Genomic DNA, 20,136 nt, shown 5'->3' on the forward strand with positions numbered 1-20,136 from the left:
CCTGAGGCTTTGTCTTGGTCACAGCACTGTGCCTCAGAGGTATAGCAGCAAATGCCAATCTTGGAGCCTTTGCCTGAATCATAGGTCCCATCAATATTGCGATCATCACATCCTGTTCCGGCATGTGTTCTGGCGTATTCCAGCAATCCCGCTATATTCTAGTATGCTATAAACCCTGCACATGGCGTGCTCTCACCATAATGTTTCTCGAGTTTGCCTTTCGGACAGCGTCCTGCCATTCTGTGCTGCTTTTAGTTTGCGTTCCAGACAGCGCGCTGCTGGCTCGAAGAAGTCTTTCTCGTGAACTTATCGGCGGGCCTTGTCAAATGGCACCAATGGTGCCCTCGCAGTCCGAATTAGCCTGACTCCGCAACTGAAGAGCCTGAACTGCCGCCTACTACAACGAGCTCAAATATGGACATCATTGATGACCTGCTAGGCTGCGGTGTACCGATTTTCTGCCGCCATTCCATTTGGAGACCTTGCAGACATCGACAGCATGGCGTTATCATGTGCCGAACTGAAGGATGACGAAATAATTCTGCAAGTTTTCCCACCGCCAAACAGTGACTCTGACGATGTGCCCTATGCTCCTGGAGCTTTCACATGCGGATCTAACATGAGCCTTTGCAGTCCTTGCATCGGTGTACAGCGACAGCACAAAACTGTCAGAAATACAGCCGTACTTGGTTCCACGTAGGCGAAAGTGCATGCAGCAACGAATCGACCGCATATTCCCTGCACAGGCGCTTTCAAGTGTGAATAAAATTGTTTGAGTGCAGCTCTTTGGCACTCATTCCCGCGTTTCGCGTTGCCGTCGGCCTCACCATAAACAAGATCATCATCCTCGCGCTGCTCTAGCTGCACTAAAGCCCCTCAATCTCCAAAAGTAGCGCCAACCACTTCCCTTCTCCACCGCTGCGCTTGACGCTGCCTTGACAGTGGCGCTGACTATGCTGGCCCTACCATAGCAGACGACGGCTAATGCGCTACCAGAGGAAATCCACGGAAAAGTTCGTTCCAGCCCTGCAAAGCAGTTTTCGAGGCGAGATTTTGCTTCGTCAGTCGGTAACTGACCTTAATAATGTCGTGTTGGAATCGCACAAAAGAAATAGAGAAAAGGACCATTATCTTAAGGCATGAAGCACCCGCTTGTTGAGAGTATGTGTTGCTGAAACATGATGCATGCACACGTTGTGCTCAAACAATTGGGTAATTACCTCAGTTTCAGGTTTTCACTCCATGAAAGTATGTGTACGTGGTTTCATAGGTTCATTTAAGTGCCTGCAGGATACTTTTGTTCCACCGGCGCCTGAGAGATTCCAACTGTCTGGGGCCAGCAATGCCTATCAACAGGGCCGCTTCTGCTTCGCATCATTTACAGATGTGTGTAGTTTATGCTTGGGTTGTGGTGGCCATGAGCAACATTTTCACATGTGGATAGTAATGATGATTTGAACAACGTACCAGCACATGAAATCGTTATTTATTTGTTTATTTATTACAGTGAAAGTGGTCGGAATTTGAAAGCAAGAATGAACTTTATGGGACAACTGGACAGAGGTTTCGAAAATAATTACCTCCCCTCATTAGCACCAGTAACACTTTTGTTGAAGTGCTTATTTTATATCTGTATGCTATGTACGTCTGTGTTCTATTGTGTTGTAACTTTTCGCAGGGAAGCAGTGTTGCTTTAACTGGAACACTCAAGGCGCACAAAACAAAAGAAAAAAAAACGGTTCTTGGGTTCTACGTGCCAAAACTAGGTCCCCATTATGTCCCCCATTACGTCCACATTACATCCCCCAAAACATCCACCATTACGGTGTGCCAAAGGCACACCATAATGGGGGACTCCGAATCATTTTTGACCAGCTGGGGCTCTTTAACGTGCCCCCAATGGACGGGACACAGGTGTCTTTGCATATCGACCCCCCCCCCCTCCGCCCCCCCGAAATGCGGCCGCTGTGGCCACGATTTCATCCCGTGAGCTGACGCAATCAATCCATCTGCGCATACTTCCGTCGCACTGGACCAGCAATGATGTTCGGAGCGCGCTGGAAGAAAAAAATATTCAGAAGCATGATGCGTGTTTCCACATGACACAGATTGGCCAACGGGGGCGCGGAGAAGTCTGGGGCAGCAGGAGACTTAGACGAGGAAACGCCGGGGAGAGCGGGTTGGCGGAAAGGTCTAAGAATGGCGCTATTTTTAAACAGTTGAGGTGCTGTAAGCTGCGCGTTCTCCTGCTACCATCTCTCTCTCTCTCTCTCTCTCTCTCTCTCTCGCGCGGCACGAGTTTTGCTCTCCCCTTGTCCTCCCAACTCGGATCACAGGTTCTCTCATATGCTCTTGCCCCCTTCCTCGCGCAGCGCCGTTGCAGTGACTCGCCGCTACTGCCCACTCCTCCCTAGCTGTCCCTTCTCCCGCTGTCGCGCCACTGCCGCAGTGCCGGCGGCGGGCGCTGCTTGCCGCCTCGCACATGATCCACGGCCCTCCACTCCCCCGTCTCCCCGTCCTTCTCAGCCGTGTCTCTCGATTCCCCGTTTGTGGGGCGCGTTCCTGAGGGGCATTTGTCGCCTCTGACAGTGCTTGCGTCGGGCTGTCCTCCTGCCTCCACTCTTGCCCTATACCTCCCCTTACTTGGCGCAGTGCCGTTGAATGACTCAAAAGACAGTTGTAGCATTTTGTCTCCTTCTACTTCCCACTCGAACCTGGTGTGGCCACATGCGAGCGAATGTATATGTGACCTCTACTCAATACCCCTGTTCTCCACCCGTTTCCTCATCCCACCTCAGAAGAAACAAATAATAATTGCTAATCTACCCCCCTTTCCTCGGCGATTACCCACTATCATGTGGCGCGTTGCCGGAGCGCCGGCTCGACACCGGTGGACGACGGTGTGTGCTACCCAATCCAAAATGCAGAACAGTCTCCGTTCGGCACTGTGTTCTGTGCGCTGTTGCCTGTTGTTGAAATAAAGCAGCAGCTGCACTCAAAGATCGCATTACCAAGAAGCGTAGTCGTAGGCCAATTTTTTTATACATTAGTTCTTTTTTTGGACATTCAACAGTTTAGACTTACGTATTTGCATTCCACATGGAGTCCGAATTATCAGTAACTGTGTTGCATTCTATTATAACGAGATCCGAGTGTATATGCATGCCTCATGCAATTTTCTGTAAAATCAAGTCCATCATACGCTTACATTGTAGAAGAGGGCGTAGGTATTACACGAAAGGTGTCGCAGATCTCAACCATTTACCGTCAAATTAGCAGAGTGACATGTTTCTGCAACCAGTGGCCACAGTATCACTTGCAGTTGTGACCAAAACGTGGTACTCTATGCACTGGAAGCACAAAGCCACATAATGTCATTTGATGTAAACCTGCATTGACATAAGCCTGCAAGTCCCAACCGTTGACTAGCAACAGTGTGACAAGATTCACTGACAGAATTGTTTCCCGAACGTCACACTATTCAGCCTTTAGCTGCATTTCGTGTCACCGGTAACGGCAGAACCGCAAGGATGCAGCATGCACAACTCCCTTCGCGGGTTGTTGCAACTGAACGGAATTGGATAGGCCAGCAAGGCCAAGAACAAGTCTCCCAAGGCCCACCAAACGAAGAGGCAAAGGTTCAAGACGATGCCTGACAACAATGATGCCAAATATTACAGCCCGGGTGCGTTCTAATAAGCACTACTTGCTGCAAAACTTTGGAGCCTGTTTTCTGAGATGTGGGTTCATTCCCTTTTTTTTTTTTTGTCGGTCACCTTGCTTGTGGAAAGCATCGCACAATGGCTGGCCCGATTTTGATCCTGTTTGTTTTGCTGCGATCCATAAACTGTGCTGTACAACAGGCCAGTCTTGAAATGTTTCTTTATTTTTCCATTATTTTATTATTTCACAATAGCTACATGGCTTTATGCAGGGAAGTGCAGTCACGTGCATTTCATGTTGAGCAAAAAAATTAGGTTAATAAAAAATATTGAAGGCTTTCCTTATGTAGATTAGTCATTCGGGCATACAAAGTATTCCTGGCTCTCTACCATGTTTCGTTACTGTGCCAGGGTTTTCACATGCAAAGAACTTGCAAATTCTTATAGAACAAAAACTAATGAAGAGACCTTAATGAAAGTTTAGATTTGTCTCTCTAATGCAATGTGCAGCGTGTGTGCCAAATTTCAGCCTTTCCTTCCAAGAAACAACAGTTAGTTTTGACTCCCCCCCTTAACATATGAAATGATTACCTCGTAGCGATTGTCTCATACATTTGGGGAGTGTGCGACTTGTGCGGTGACCAAACTACTTGCGTAGCGTTCTTGACTTTGCCTAAGTGTGAGACGTAGTCAAAGTGCCGTTAGCGAGCTCACCTGGACAGCCTGGGCTGCTATGGCATAGAAATGGTTGATGCCACGACAGGCACAGCTTAAAGCACCATTGTGGTTGTTTGTATCATCGCTAATGACCTCTAGGCTGCTTCGTTTCATACATAGCTTGCGCTAACAGCTGAGTGCTCTCCTTGCACAGCCGCATCCCGTTCCTGGTGTCCAACCTGCAGACGTTCTTCACGGCCGAGAGCACGTTCCATGCAGAGAGTGCTCAGGTGTTTTCCTTCCTGGTGGACACGATGCAGAAGCTAGCCACCGAGAGTGAGCGCCAGGGCACCACCGTCGGGCCCTACCCCTTGCCCAAGTAAGTGCCTGCACCAGCTCTGTGGAGGTAGCACTCTGGGACTCTGGTCCCGTGCTGCTTCAAGACTTGCCACGTGGGCCCACGGAATCGACTGTATGTCTTTAAGCAAGTGTCGCTGCCTTGTTTGCCTTATTCCAAGTTTGACCATCATAGAATAGCCCACTCTTCTCAAAGGTGATCCTTTGTGTATTATAGGGTTTACCATTTCTAGCCATTGCTTTGGGAGAATCTCGTTCACTTCTGGCACTCAAGCTCACCCAAGCTAAGGAGCTTGGGTGGGGTCTTGGCAGAAGGTCACACAAACAAAAAGACAGCTTGCAAGTCTGAGCTCTGCTTAGTATTGCTCAAGATTCAGATTGACGACTACATTATTCGTGTGATAGCGTACAGTTCTTTTTTTAACTACTGTTGTAAACCTATGTTCCGCTCTTTCTCTTTACAATTCTGAGAGTATATTACTCCCTTGGTTTCCTTATGTGCAGAAAATGATGTAGATATGAATGGCCTACACAGTAGACTTGTTTCATACTACCCTGCCACCATAATGATTAAAATTTCGCATTTGCCAACAATGGGACTAATACGAGAAATGTGCAAAATCCAGTGTGAGCCAAACTAGAAAAAAAGTTGTGTTGTATGAGACTCTCCAGTGCATGCAGGGTGAGACAGTGGTGACCACATTAAGCGAAATCATTACATTGGTGCTGTGTTGCTAGTCACTAAAGCAACATTTCTTGAATATTTGTGCTTTGCTAAGGATGCTTATATTTCAAAAGCCAGTAGACTTATTCCATTAATTCGACTCCATTTAATTTGATCCTGGCCGAAAATTCTGGCCAGCACCCATGCATATATATGGGCCCAATCTTTCATTATTTCAATCCTAAAATTGGCCTTGGCCGGATAATTTGAACTTGACCAGTCATCCCACACATGCTTGACCCCTATGGTGACCCCAGTGACGTTCCCTTTAGGGGCAGTGTCTGTCTTGGCAGATTATATGGGACAGTAAGTGCGTTGAATTCACATCTTCCATCGAAAATGCCCATTTTCATACTAGATGTTCGATTGCACGACATTTTGATGGGCCACATAGAAGAGAAACACACACAGTGGAGCACTGCTTGCAACTGTCGATTTATTCCCTCGTCAGCAGAATAAATAGAAGATACTCAAGTGGGGAAGAACATGAAAAATACAAAGAATTTTACAAAACGCACATACGAGTACCAAGCCGGCTTTGTCACATATGTGGCTGCGCTTGAAATCGCAATAAAAAAGAACAGCAAGGGTACAAAATTTCTTGCAAATTAGGCCGTGAGGAAATCAATTTATTTTGCGCTAAGGGAGACGGACGGCATGCTTATGCACATACTTCTCCTGCATGCAATCTCGTCAGCTTCGATAATCACTTGCGTCATCATTTGGTTGCCGTCTTCACTCACCCTCGTGCAGTTCTCACAGATTGGCTGATATCCGCAATCTTGACAATGAATCCCAAGGTGTCCGATGTCCGACGACTGCTCTTGAAGCACTGTAGCCATGCTCCTTCGTTCAGACATTACCCAGTCTGTTCACAATACACTCTCTGCCGCCAAACGAAAGGGGATCCAGAACGCACCACTCCCGCAGTGCAGCCGACCAACTTCTCTCCGTGTTGTTTTTCACAGCCCCGTTTTACTGCACGTGGCACCTGCATTTACCTTTGCGCACGTGCTCTGAAATTTTTCCGGTGCCGAAAAATGCCGCTTTTACATTGCACCGTTTCCCAATTTTCTTTAAGCAGTACGCGATCGAATGAATATACAGCATCACCACAATCTTCTTACATCTGCTTGGGCATCTGCTTCACGTCTGATTGTGCCACAAATAACTGGGAAGGATAGCCTGCTGCCGTAAACCTCCGCATTTGCTCCCGAAAGCTATCGGCAATGCTTCTGTGTGGTGTGCAATCCAGCATCTAGTATGCTATACCAATTGTGTCCAATTGTGGTACACTCGAACCTTGTTAGAATGAAATGAAATATAACAATGTAAATAAGATTCCCCTTGAAATCCCCATAGAGATCTGTGTATTTAAAAACATCCTTTTTAACCGAGTTAAATCTTCCTGCTACTGGATATAATTAACTAGATTCGTCCCCGAAACCAAAATATACCCAACCGTTGCATTACATCACTTTCCACGGGGTTCGGCACTCGTTCACTGCTGCAGTTTAAAACTCCCGCATCTTTCGTTGAATATGTCGTCGAGCAACACTAGTCTTTTTCACCGCTGCGCGTAGCTGCAAGCCTGTGCATAAGCATTGGCTCACTATTGCACTTCTCCACTGACCTCTCTCTCCCTCTCTCTTGGGCGCATTTGGCTGCGCTAGCTGTGCCACACTGCGTGGCTGCATGTGGCAGTGCGAAAGATTTGCACATGCACTTCTGCACGCCACGCAGGCAAGCGCAGCAGGGTGGGGCCTCGAAGTTCTCCCCAGCACAATCTCGGGGGTCATGCGCAAATTCCACCATTAGCGCATTTAAGTCTCTCTCTATGGCACACCGCACATGAAGCCGCAGCTAAGCCTGGCCTCGAAGACCTCCGAGTGCAATCTCGGGGGTCATGCCCAGACGGTGCATTCACTTCTCCCTCTCCCAGCGAAGTGCCGCACGGGCTAGCAGCTGGGCGTGGGCTCGGAGACTGCACTGGCATTGGTGAAATATCAAAAGCCACGAGCCGACTGAGCCAAGCTGGTGCGGCAACGTTCGCTTGCCTCCTCGATCACACAGTGGAGCGCTGTGTTGCTTGCCACTCGTTGCTCGACCACGACGAGCCAAGTGGAAAGCGGACGCGAAAGAGCGTCGTAATGGAACAGAAGGCAGCTATCTAAGGGCTGTCGCATCAAGTCACGTGTTGCACAGCCCGAAATTTCTGGTGTTCTTTTATTCAAATGTGATCGCATGCGTGGCCTTGTAGCAGTTCCATGGTATGCAAAGCCATCTTCTTATTTTCGTGTTTACAATTGTGCATGCCATTGGGCATGCACAATTGTTATTACCACTAAATGGTAATAACAATTACAGTAGAACCTTGTTCATACGCTTTGGAAAAACCGCGAGAAAAAACATACTGACCAGGAAAATGTAAGATTCGAACTAACTAAAAAAATTGAGACTCAACTATTGTTGACCTCTACGTAATGCGAAGTGTCGCGGGGGTCTTTGCGGTATGAGACGCCGACGCGCGCTGAGCTGATGGTTCTCTTACGGCCACAGACGCATTTTGTTGTTTTCCTATTGCCTGACTTTTAAGAAGGCTACGTGAAACTGAAACAAAATCAGGCTAATGGGCAAACGGCGGATGCGGCCAAAGTGAAACGCGATGCCCACATCGCGCCGCCTCCAGCAGGGAACAACCGCACGTTTAGATTGTCTCCTACTAAAAGCATGCAGTACGCCACCAATGGCAATGCGCACCACATGCTGTAAAACAGATAGGTGAAGACGCTTATCGCAATAGGTTTAACGGCGACAACTGTAAATGCGGCGTGCGACGACCCAGCCTGAGATTTGCTGGTGCCGAAATAAACTGCATGCCTACTTCGTTTTCATGTGAGACGGGCGGCTACACACTGTCCTCAGTCACGCGCGCCTTGCAAATTTTCTTGTTTACATGGTATCTAGTGGCCGGAAAACATATACGATCGCAGTTTGGCGATGTATATGTCACGATCCGCCCGGGTTCGGGAACAAGGGAGGGCTCGAGGCACCCTCCGTTAGACGGACACTCCGCAGTGTGGTGGTGAAGAACGTTGACTGACCGCCGAGCAGCTGTGCTCGTCGGTGTTTATTGCGGTGTGGCGACTAGTGTTGCCTGACGGGCCAACAAAGATTATGCCCGAGGGGGCGTCACATACTTGTCACACCCCCTTACTCCCAGTTTGTTTGTCAACAACAAAAAAACTTCCAAAATCGTTGTACGAGGCTCTGCCTCCGTTCTAGTAAGGTTGACAGTGCCTGCTACCCAGGCGAGTAACGGCCCGGTGGCCTCCGCTGTCGAGTACTCCGCCTGGGCACCGGTGTTGCTGGGCTGGGTGTTGCAACGCCAGGCGCTGCCTGACCCAGCTTCACTCCATCCGGAGGATCCGAAGTGGTCGGCCTTGTGAGTGGTGACGGGCTCAATACCGGCCCGTCATAACGGGCGCAGCACCATTGGCAACGCTTGCCGCCTCCGAGGTGGGCCGTGCTCCGCTGGAAGCAACTGGTGCTGCCGCTAGTCCTCCTGCGACCTGGAACTCTGATGTGGCAGTCGAGGGTGCTGGCGAGGTCCCGAGGCGAGGCCTAATATGGTCGGAGTGTCTGTGCCATGTGGCCACATCTAGCATGCGGACGAGCAGCGATGAGGCGCTGGCAGGAGACGCCACCTGTCCATCAGACCAGGGTGGGCCAGGACCGAAGTTCCTGGCGAAAACTGGAGCTCCTGACTCCAGCAAAGGCTGGCCCGGGACAGCGCCCTCGGTCAGCAGCCAGCTTCTGCTTTAGCTGCTTCAGGAGCACTGTGGATCGGAGGTCTGGATGCAAGACGTCCAAGGGTGTCTTGACCATCCGGCACAGCAGGAGCTCACAGGGGGCACGGCCAGTGACATTGTAGGGCATGGTCCGACACTGAAACAGTATCCGGGCAATCCGCCTCCGGAAATCCCCAGTCTGGCTCTTCTTGAGCTTGTCCTTGATGGTTTGCACCACCTGCTCAGCTGCACCATTTGAAGCAGGGTGTTATGGCGGAACCATCATGCGGCGATTTCCATTCTTCGTCAGCCAGGCCAGGTACTCTGTGCTGGCGAAAGCAGGACCATTGTCGGACACGATGACATCCGGCAACCCCTGGGCGGCAAAGACCTGTCGTAGCGCTGTGATGGTCGCACCTGCTGATGGAGTGGTGACAGGCAGAACCTCCACCCACTTCGTAAAGGCATCCACCACCACCAGGAAGTAATGGCCCTTGAAAGGTCCCCCAAAATCCACATGTAGGCGGGACCAGGGTCTCTGTGGGAATGGCCAGGGGGTGATTTCCACATGGCGCGAGGCCCGCTGATGCTCCTGGCAGATTCGGCAGCTCTGCACCATGTGAGTGATGTCCAGGTCAGGCCACCAAACATGGGACCAGGCCACCATCTCAGTCTTTTCCACGCCAGGATGACCTGCGTGCAGCAACTGCAGTACTCTGGACCGGAGACTTTGTGGGATCACCACCCTGGAATCCCACGGTAGGAAGCCCTGCTGCAAGCTCAGCTCAGCGGCCTTGTGGCTTTAGGCCTGGTGAACCAATTCCTCCCCAAGGGACACCGCCTTGACAACCTGAGACAGGACTGGGTCCCAGCTGGTCGCTTGCGATACCGCAGATCTGGAGAGCACCTCCGGTACGCGGGCTCCAGCATGAACACTTCAGCAGGTTCCGGAACAGCATCGGGCACCTCTGGCAGGGGCAGGCGGCTCAGGGCATCAGCAGGTCCCAGGTCCTTTCCCGGAAGGTAAACCAGCTGCCAGCCTCAAGGCCCAGCATACCAGTCGAGGTGATGCCTGCACGGGAACTGCCTTGTCAGGCCCTAGCAGCCCCATCAGCGGCTTGTGGTCCGTGACCGCCTCGAACTTCTGGCCCCACAGATACTGGTGGAAGCTTTCGACACCAAACATGAGGGCCAAGCCTTCCTTGTTCAGCTGGCTGTAACGTTGCTGTGCACTATGAAGCTGACGAGAAGCAAACGACAAGAGGTTTCTGGCCATCTTTGTCAAGGTGTGCCAGGACGGCTCCCACGCCGTACGGCGACGCATCTACGGTCAGGACGACAGGCTTGGAAGGATCGAAGTGTACCAGCACTGGAGCCTCAGTGATTAGCTCCTTGCTGCGCTAGAAGGCCCGGTCTTGCTCCTTCTTCCAAACCCATTGCTGACAATCTCAAAGCAGAAGATGGAGCGGCTGTAGATGCTCCGACAGGTTCGGCAGAAAACTCCTGTAGAAGTTGATGAGACCGAGGTAGCTCTGAAGCTCCTTCTTGTTCTGGGGCTTAGGTGCCTTGAACACAGCATCAACTCCGCGGGGAGCCGGGGCTCAGCTAGCCTGGGAAATGACATGTCCCAAGTGCTCAACACTGGGGGCCAGGAAAATGCACTTTTACAGCTTGAGCTTCAGGCTGGTGTCCTGCAGTCGTGCCAGGACGTTGTGCAGGTTTTGCAGGTGGTCCCCGTCATCGCTGCCAGTAACTAAGATGTCATCCAAGTACACCGCCATGTGCCTCATGCCCCTGAAAAGGTTGTCTATCTCCCTCTGAAATATGGCTGGCGCTGAGGCCACGCCAAATGGTAAGCGCGTGTACTGGAAGTGCCCCAAAGTTGTGGATACTTCCAGGAGGCATCCTAGAGCACCAGATGCTGGTAAGCATCTCTGAGGTCGAGCTTGGTGAACTTCTGTCCACCGGACAACGTTGACCGGAGATCTTCAATCCGGGACAACGAGTACTTCTCGACAGTAGCGACGGGGTTGATGGTAACCTTGAAGTCCCGCCGATCCTGACCCTGCCATCTCGCTTGAGGACTAGTACGATGAGAGCGGCCCATTCAGACGTCTTGACTGTCACCAGCATGCCCTCTCGCTGTAACCGTTGCAGCTCCTGGGTGACCCCATCCTTCAGGGCAAACGGCAGTGGGCGAGGCTTGAAAAAAACGTGGCCAGACTCTTTTAGGTACATGGATTCCAGCCATCGTGCCGGCGAATATGCCCACCCCTGGCTGAGACAGGGACTTGAACTCGGTTAGGAGGCTGGGGAAGTCTTTCACCACATGCTGGCTGGCTTCCTGGTACTCTGGCAAACGAACGCCCAATGCATGAATAAAGTTTCAGCTCAGCAGTTTCGGCGACGACCCCTTGGTTAAGTAAAGGGGAAGGGTTGCCTCCCTGGACCTGGGAGAGCTGCCTGCAGTAACTGCGCAGCATCATGTCTGAAGACTCGATGGTCACACTGGGAAAAGTACGCTTGAAGAGTTTGCCGGATATTACTGTGCATTACATTACCAAGCAGCTGTGCTCGTCGATGTTCATTGCGCTGTGGTGACCAATGTTGCCTACCGAGCCTAGCAGGCGACCAAGCCTGGCGGGCCATTGAAGATTATGCTTGAGGGGGCATCACATGCTTGTTACAGTATACTTAACCCTGGTGCCAAAAAACCATGTGTTCTGGGAATGTATGAACCGGTAAAAAAAAATTTGTGTAACTCTATTGGGTCATTTTTTGTGTTCTCAATTGCAAACGTTTTCTCTGGGAAAACATCCATAACAGGAATGTATCAACGAGATTGTACAATATAAGAAATTATTTCGGCTGACCCGTCATCTTCGTTATAACAAGGTTCGAGTGTATTTAGAAACCGGCCGCCATTGTGCAACGCATTTATTGCCCATGTTTTTTGCTAAAAATTCAGGCGTGCGTTAATCCCAGACCACACGTACGCTTGCAGACGCACGTAAGCTCACGTCCATGCACCCACACATGCACAGATGGCACAGCACGGCTCGTACGCATCAAAACGCGGCATGATCTCGGAGAACAGCTCCTCTCTGTTATCACGCACCTGGGCTGCCTCGCATCGGTGCGCCTGGCTACACAGCTACGGCACGGAACATTCAACTCTCAGTGAAGCAGATTTATATCATGCAAGAAAGTGCTTCTTGTTTCTTTTTTGTGCTGAGCTAACAGCTATAAAATTATAACAGGTATGTTCATAGATATCGAAGCATTTTGAAACACTGTCAATAACAAAGTATGAAGCAGCGCCTGCCAAGGCGTCTGTAAGTGAGCACAGTGAACACGTGCTGTCCCGTGTCTTTGTGGGTGCAAACCGCCATTCCTCGTGAGGCACAGCAGGCACTAGGCGCGTGGACGCAAGCTTGCGTGCGTCCGCAAGCGTACGTGTGGTCTCGGCTTTATGTTTGTGCTTTGCTTAGAGCTTTATATTGTGTTTGTGTTAGTTTTCTACTTTGAACACATACAAAAAGGTACATTTGATTCGGGGACATCTTCAAATCAGGGAAATATAGAACCAGCAGTGTGTTATCTTTTTTATGTATCTTATTTAATTGGGCCCTCCAGATAATTCTATCAATTTCGTAGGTCCCGTGAGGGTCGAAATAATGTATGTTGACTGTACTGGTTCATTGCACCCTTCTTTGGGCTGACCTTAAAAAAAATTGTTTGCCAAGGACAAGGGGCACTAAAGAGAAACATATTATAAGTGAAGTACACCTTCAAAAATCTAGTTTCGTGATGTGTTCTCATGTATTTCAGATGTTTTTCTGCAAGTACCCACTGTTTACAACATTGAGTCTTTGTTTATTTTAGCCGACGACACAGTCCTTCTTCAGTGATAAACTTATCTAACGTCAAGAAAACACCATCAAAGCAGGCAAAGTTCGAAGTGTGGGGTCAGACCATTCCACTCGTGCCAATTGCAATAATGGACTCGTGATGTGTTTTTCTGCAGCGCTCGCAAATCGATGACAAATTTATCCTTCGTTCTTGGATTTGTGAGCGCTGCACAAAAATACATTGCTTCCGAACTAGCTCAGTTTTCTACCATAATTCAATAATGGAGCTCTTTGTGAGGCCAAACTCAATATTCAGTATGGCACAAGCAGGTACTTATTTGGATTATCTTAATGTTACCGTTTAGGGTCCCTTTAAATTTGATTTGAATGTTGAGCAAGTTTCTGTAGCTAGCTAAATTTACGCTTCTGGACTTCTTGGCTTTGCTAGTTTATCACCTAGCGATACTCTGCATATTTGAAACTTAATTCTTGGTTTATTGACACAGTGGTACTATTTCATTAAGGTGTACTTTGCAAAGCATTAATTGTGTTAAGCAAAATTAGAACACCACTTTTCAAGGGCAGGTGCTCAATGTGGCGATCTCGAAGTTGTTTTGCTGGCAGTTCTCGTTTTGACGAGGGGTTATCAAGCGTAGCTCAAGCTGTTTTTTCTCAACTTGTTTGGCGTGCTTAATTCACTCTGTGGCCTCCTATGCGTGATCTTGCAGATGCAACCACTCTGGTCTGCCAGTGTTGGCAACAAAACGCACTCTTTTCTTTCTTCTCTCCTTCCCTTTTCCCCACCTCCCGCTTATGCGTACTAACCCTTGCCTCTGCAGTCCACCAAGGCGCTACTCGCCAAATCGCTGTGCGCCTCCGCTCCGGCGCACCCATTCGAATCGGGAACGGACAACTGCCGACACCAATGCAATGTCGCTCGACTCAGTCGTGGTGCCCGGCCCTCCGGTGCGGCTAGCCGCCGGCAACTGCCGAGACACCACCGCGCAGTACGCCCGCGTCCGGCGCCACTCGGCACACGGGCGGCCCCTCGAGAAGAACCGCCGCGGGGCCAGTTTTCTCTCACTCAGTGCTGCTACCGAATCTGGCGGCAGGCCAGTTGAGCTCTACCTCGTAGTTCGGCCGCCAAAGGGTGCGACAGAGCCTTGCTCGGAGCCCAGGTACCGGCGGCTCGGATCTTTGCTGCACATGTGGCAGTGCGTTATATTATGTATGTATCGAAGATAATTGCGAGACTGAAGAGTCAATTGTGATATATTTTTGCGCATTCACTTTTTCACACCTCATCGGCTGTGGCCACACAGCACGGGTCTCGTTTTCGGTTGTAAGGATAATCTTTTGGCACAAACTCGTTGGCATGGCAGTGGCCATCATATTTTATGGCTGTAGACAGCTGCACATAGCCACGTGTATGCACCGCACATGCAAAGCATTTTGTGCTTCGTGTGTACATTATATACACTGTTTGAAGAAGTATGCAAGCTGCAACATTAGTCACATTTCATGCGAGAACCGCAGCAATTTCTCATCGTACACCTTATGCGCAGCGCTCGAGCCCGCTTCCAGGGATGACTTTTAACGCGCACTTGCAGTTAACCAGATTTGCAGCTGGAATATGCCCGCTGATGCCATTGATGACGAATGGCGTAGCAAATTAAAGATTAACCAAAGCTGTCGCACGCAGCAGCAAGCATGTCGGTTTTTCAAAGCAGTTACAAATTTATTTACTTTTTACTTGGGCTGTGCCCATGAAATTTGGCCTCAAATTTATGAGAAGAAACAAATGCAGCAGATCCAACGTGGGAATCTATAAAAAGTGAACCTTATGACGGAGTACTTCTCGTGTGGCTCAATGATTCCCCGAACGAGGAGTTCTGCAATGTACACTTAAACACAGGCAGCGTTACAGGGGTTGAAATTCGAGGCCTACTCCTGCGCGGCCTTTTCACTCCTGCGCACAAAGTGGTGTGAGCCATCGCTCCTTAATGGCGCTACCCTCCTGCAGCCGAGTGCGATCCATTCGGCGATAATTCGCACGAGCAGTAGGCAACAGACATGGTCACGAAAGTCCAAGATGGTTCTCAAAGAAAGCTTAGCTTTACATGGGAACCTCACCAAGACAGAGCATATACTGACTGCATCACGTGCACCAGCGACGCATTGCAATTGTACTCCAATCGCAGCCAAATCTCATTGCTACAAACCCTACATTAACGAATTTCTCAAATTTACGGATATTTCAAAAATCCCTGCCAGATTGCCTATATTTTCAGTGTAAAAATATTTCAGAGCTATGAATTTCAGTACAACGCATATTTCAGAATAATGCGCGTAGTTTATTTTCCCCTTTATGATGAAGGAACATCAGTATTACGAATTCGCCCAAAAGTAACAGCACCGCAACTCTCGCATGAAACAGAAACCGGGAGTGCAGTAGCTATCATCATTACCATGTTGAGTGCCAACGGCTTCAGCACAAACTTCAAGACATAGGTGTGGCAATGTTGGCGCGAGTTCAAACGATGAATGCAGCTAGCTACGGCGCCAAGAAGCGAAAACTGTTTTCGCTGCAGGACATATTGGACGTATTGCAGAAAATCGATGCTGGGAAAAGCAAATCAATGTGTGCAGACAGCATGGCATTGTCCCATTAACCGTCGCTACCGTTTTAAAAGACGGAGACAAAATTGTCAAGCTTCACCGGGAATCGCAACTCGCTCCTAAGAGGAAACGGCTGCGACTGGAAAACTTTCAAAATGTGGACCAAGCTGTTCTCGTGTGATTCAAAGATGCCAGACTGCAAACTGTTCCTGTGTCTGGCCCAGGGCTCCAAAAGAAGCCCGCGAATTTGCAGATGCACTTGAAATAACTGGGTTCGACGCCGGGTTGGCTTTTTTATTTCCGCCAAAGGAACGGAGCAGCTTTCCAGGTAGCCTTGGGCGAGAAAAACACTGCTGACAGAGAAGGCGCGGATTCCTGGCGCAATGATAGTTTTCTAGAGGTGGCTGAATCATACTCCGAAGACAATATTTTCAACACAGATAAGACCGCATGTTTTTATCAGCGCCTGCCAGACTGGACGATGCAGTTCAAAGGGCAGCAGTGCAAAGGAGGGAAGAAGTCGCATCTTTGCGTGACAGTCCTGCTCTGCTGCAATGCAACAGGCACAAAGAAAATTAAACTGCTAATCATCGGCAAGTATGCGAAGCCTCGCTGCATAAAAAACTGTATGTCCTTACCGTATGACTACCACACCAAAAAATGAGCCTGGATGACCAGAGAACTCTTCCGAGTGGCTCATCAAACTCGACGACCCAATGAGGAGGGATGACCGAAAAATTCTATGGGTTGTCTACAACTGCTCTGCTCGCATTGTGAATGTTCATTTGATGCATGTTCTACCGCCAAACAACACATCCTTGGTGCAACCCCTAGACCAGGGCGTTATAAAGAGTGTGAAAGCAGAATTTCGTAAGTGCCTTGTGCAGCGGTTGATTATCAATCTCCGCCTAAAGCAGCTGACTTGAAGCTTGGTGGAACTTGAAGGCAGTTTACCATTAGCAACTGCTGGCGAAAAGCAGGGCTTGTCAAAGTGCCTGTGCAGCTTGAAGATGACCTGGAGGTGACCACCAACAACCCAGTAGACCTGTGGACCGAGGTTGTGGACCTGCTGCCCGCTGTCTCTTCCTTCAACGACTACTTGGACAGCGACAACGCAGCACTAACAGTGGTGAACCTGACAACTGAAGAGGTTGTTAACTGTGTTCGCGATGTCTCCAGTGACAATGACTATCCGAAAGAAGACGACTGTGGGTCACTGAACACAGAAGATGAGATCGTGTCGAACATTGATGTTTTAGTGCACATGAACAAAGTCTGCATTTTCATCGCTCGGTGCCGTGACGTACCCGATGAGGCATTGCGCAAAGTGGAAGATGTAGACACATTCCTGATCAGTTGTGCCTGCTGCACACACCAGAAGAAAATCACTGATTTCTTCAAATAAATCGGCTTTGAAGTGAGTGAAACATTTTTATTTGAGAGTATGCTTGTCTGCACACTCGTCTACTGCCAAGGTACGTCGTTTTCATTCCTAGGTGTATCCACTGGCTCATAACCGCAAGCTTTTCATTACACTGATATTTCAAAGTAATGAACGATTTTTGGCGGTCCCGTGTGATTTGTTATATCGAGATTAGACTATCTCAGAGGCTTAATTTCTGACTGAGAGTAAATTGCGTTGCAGTATGTTGACTGTGCTGTGCAATTCCTGAAGCAAAAGAACAAAAACAGACGGCTGTTTTGTTTTGTTTTGTTTCTTAAAGCTCAAAGAGGAAAACCTGTCTGCATTGCTCTAGCGTGCAAACAGTTGCATAAATGTTTTCAATACTAGCACTTTCGTTATTACCACTAGTACTTGGACAAGGGTTAGAGCTAACTTCAACAACCCCCGAGAGGAGTAAAAGCAACTCATCTAAAGCATGATTGGTCAAAGCACATAATCGCGTGCAGGTTTTCAAGTAATTCATAATTAACACTGTCGCGGTACGACACCATTGTCACACATCTGTTAAAACATCGGCAGCAAGACACAGAATAACTAAACTGTGCGAACAATCTTAAGTTGATCTCATGTGTGGGGTCTGATGTGGGATTCTCACACCGTACTCTTGGGACAAAGGAACGACAACACAGTAGTGCAAACAAACACAAGGGCATTTATTGCACCTTTCTTAGATCAATGCCTGCTAGCCGAGTTGCTATCCACACAACATGCCGATGGACGCGCGACAAATCTAGAAGTCCGACTCACCGTGACTGGAAACGAGCGAATATGTTCGCCCCCATGCTGGATCCCAACGCCTGGTCGTTCGCGTGTATGGTCACGCGAATCGTGGCGCGTTCGAGGGCGGCCACGCGAGGCGGTCTCGCAGAAGCACGGGTCGGCGCGCACGCGGGAGACGTCCCCGCCATGCGCCGAGCCGCCGGGAAAGAGGGTCGCTGCACGTGCGGCGCGGCACGTCCGTCCCGCTTGCTGTCTCGAACCCCAAGAGCGCAAACGCCTTCCTTCCGGCGCCCAAGTAACCTCGCCTGTCGGCGGCGTTAGCAGTGCAACACTCGCGCCATCTCTCGCACTGCGCTTCAACCACATCGACCGCGCGGGCGTCACGCAGGCCACGCGGCGAAGCGGGAGTACAGGAGACTTGCTATGCGGGAAAAACATCAGGGGACGCGCGAGGGTCGCGCATCCCCACACATGTTGACAGTGATGTCGCGCCTCGGCAGCTGTCCATCGAAGCAAAGCTAAAGTTACATCGGCTTGTGGTGCTTCCACCTCCTCAGTACCAGTTGACCTAGGTGGTTGCCAGGCCAGATGTGTAGGCGGTTGTGGCTAGGCGCCTTTACACCACCAATTTCCTTTACTATTCACCACCAGGCTCCCCTATTTCCTTTAAAGCCCAAGACCTTCAGTAACATCCTGATAGTGCGATGAGCAAAATGAGAAGGTGAAATCAGGAGCCAACGTTTCGACAAGTGGAATTGTCTTTTTCAAGGCAACATAGGCTTTCCCCGCCACAGTATATATATACGGTAGGTGGGATTCATCTAAAGGGGAGAAGTGTAAGGCGGGTGGGAGCGGCAATGAGCGAAGGTGTGCTAGTGGCGAGGGTGTCGAATTGAGAATATAGGAGTGCTGTGCACAAGGCCAGTGGCACGATCATGTCAATCACATGTCAACGGCCGTGTGTCAGCCAGCATGTCACAGGCGTGCACAGCAGCCCTCTATTACCTGTTTCGCTGGTGGTTGTGGTCTATCGTGTCTCTCAGAGAAATAAAAGAGCGGCAGAAATCAGTGCTCGTGAAAAAAAAATAATAATAATAAATACTGAAATAGAATAAATCAATAAATAAAAGGAAAAAGAAATACCGCTTTGCAACCAAACTAATTGTTGTTCCCTATAGCTTGAAATTTAGCATAGTGAATAGATTCTAAAGGTCCCTTTGAAATGGCGACTGCTTTGTGAAGCTTTTTGGCTGTGTCTGCGCAATGTCCGTTTAATGTGACATTCATTGATTGTCCCGTTTCACCGACATATTGTTTCTTGCAGAAGGAACATTCAGGCATATAAATCACCTCCCAACGTGTACGAGTGAAGCTATATTTGGCTTCATGTGTATAACTATTTGCAGTGCTTTTAATCTTAATGTCACTTTGAAGGTGCATGCGTTTATTATGGGGGAATTATGTTGGATGAGTTTTGTGTCCACTAACGTGTTTTTAACGTTCCTGTTGCGGATGATACATCCGGGAATGCTTTTTTGAGACGCTTGTTACTTGATAATATTGGGTGGTATTTTTGTAGGATGTTTTCTATGTTTGGGAGTGCATTAGAATATTTTGTTATTAAGGCAGGCGATTTGTCAGATTCTGGTGTAGGCTGTTTCTTCGCTGATTCTTACTCTCTCTCCAATTTTGACGCAACATCATAAGCTTTATCGAGAGCAGTTTGTGGATAGTTTCTGTCTGCTAGCACCCCGCAGGGGCGTCTGCGTCAGCAGGCGTTTGGTGTGTTGCAACACCATGTACCCGAGCACACGAGGGTTGGACCCTCCCGCGTGTAGCCGTGCGCGGCTTGGCCGTGTCCGGGGAAAGGGGGATCCTGGGGGTTGAGCCGATGCCGGGTGATCGGACCTTTAAGGCCCCCCTGCGGAGGCAACACACCTCTCTGGCCTCTGCTTCACGTAGACGGCACCCCCCGGACTGACCCACCCGGGGGAAATCGGCAGTCGCCTTTTCCTGTCCCCCTCTTCAATCTTTTTCTTTCCTATCTTCTTTCTTTTACTGTCCTATCATCTCTTCTCTTCTGTCACTTCCTAATTTTTCTAGGCGGCTAGGGTTAACCTTGTGTATGTGCCCTCCCTTGGGTATGTTATATTAGGTTATAGCAGCAATGCACGGCTGGCGTCTGCAGCCTTACACGTTAAGTGCTACAGCGTCCCCCTGTTGGGATCCATGGTGGGTAGCCGCCATTGCCGCCGAAAATGTCCGAAATATTATGGGGACACCTGCTTTT

The 20,136-nt window shown here is 49.4% G+C and overlaps 1 protein-coding gene across 10 annotated transcripts in view; it reads left to right on the plus strand.

Moving 5' to 3' along the window:
* The window catches only part of Amph (amphiphysin), a 284,018-nt gene that overhangs the window by 128,005 nt on the left and 135,877 nt on the right, over positions 1-20,136 (plus strand). For 6 of the 10 annotated variants that reach the window (XM_065442446.1, XM_065442449.1, XM_065442448.1 and 3 more), the window contains exons 7-8: positions 4,534-4,698; positions 13,882-14,220. In XM_065442446.1, coding sequence (XP_065298518.1) covers positions 4,534-4,698; positions 13,882-14,220 — 504 coding nt within the window. The remainder of the gene's footprint in view (positions 1-4,533; positions 4,699-13,881; positions 14,221-20,136) is intronic. The other 4 variants (XM_065442450.1, XM_065442452.1, XM_065442451.1 and 1 more) reach the window with 1 other exon arrangement.

This window comes from Dermacentor albipictus, chromosome 4, assembly GCF_038994185.2.
Source record: "Dermacentor albipictus isolate Rhodes 1998 colony chromosome 4, USDA_Dalb.pri_finalv2, whole genome shotgun sequence".
NCBI classification, from domain to species: Eukaryota; Metazoa; Arthropoda; class Arachnida; order Ixodida; family Ixodidae; genus Dermacentor; species Dermacentor albipictus.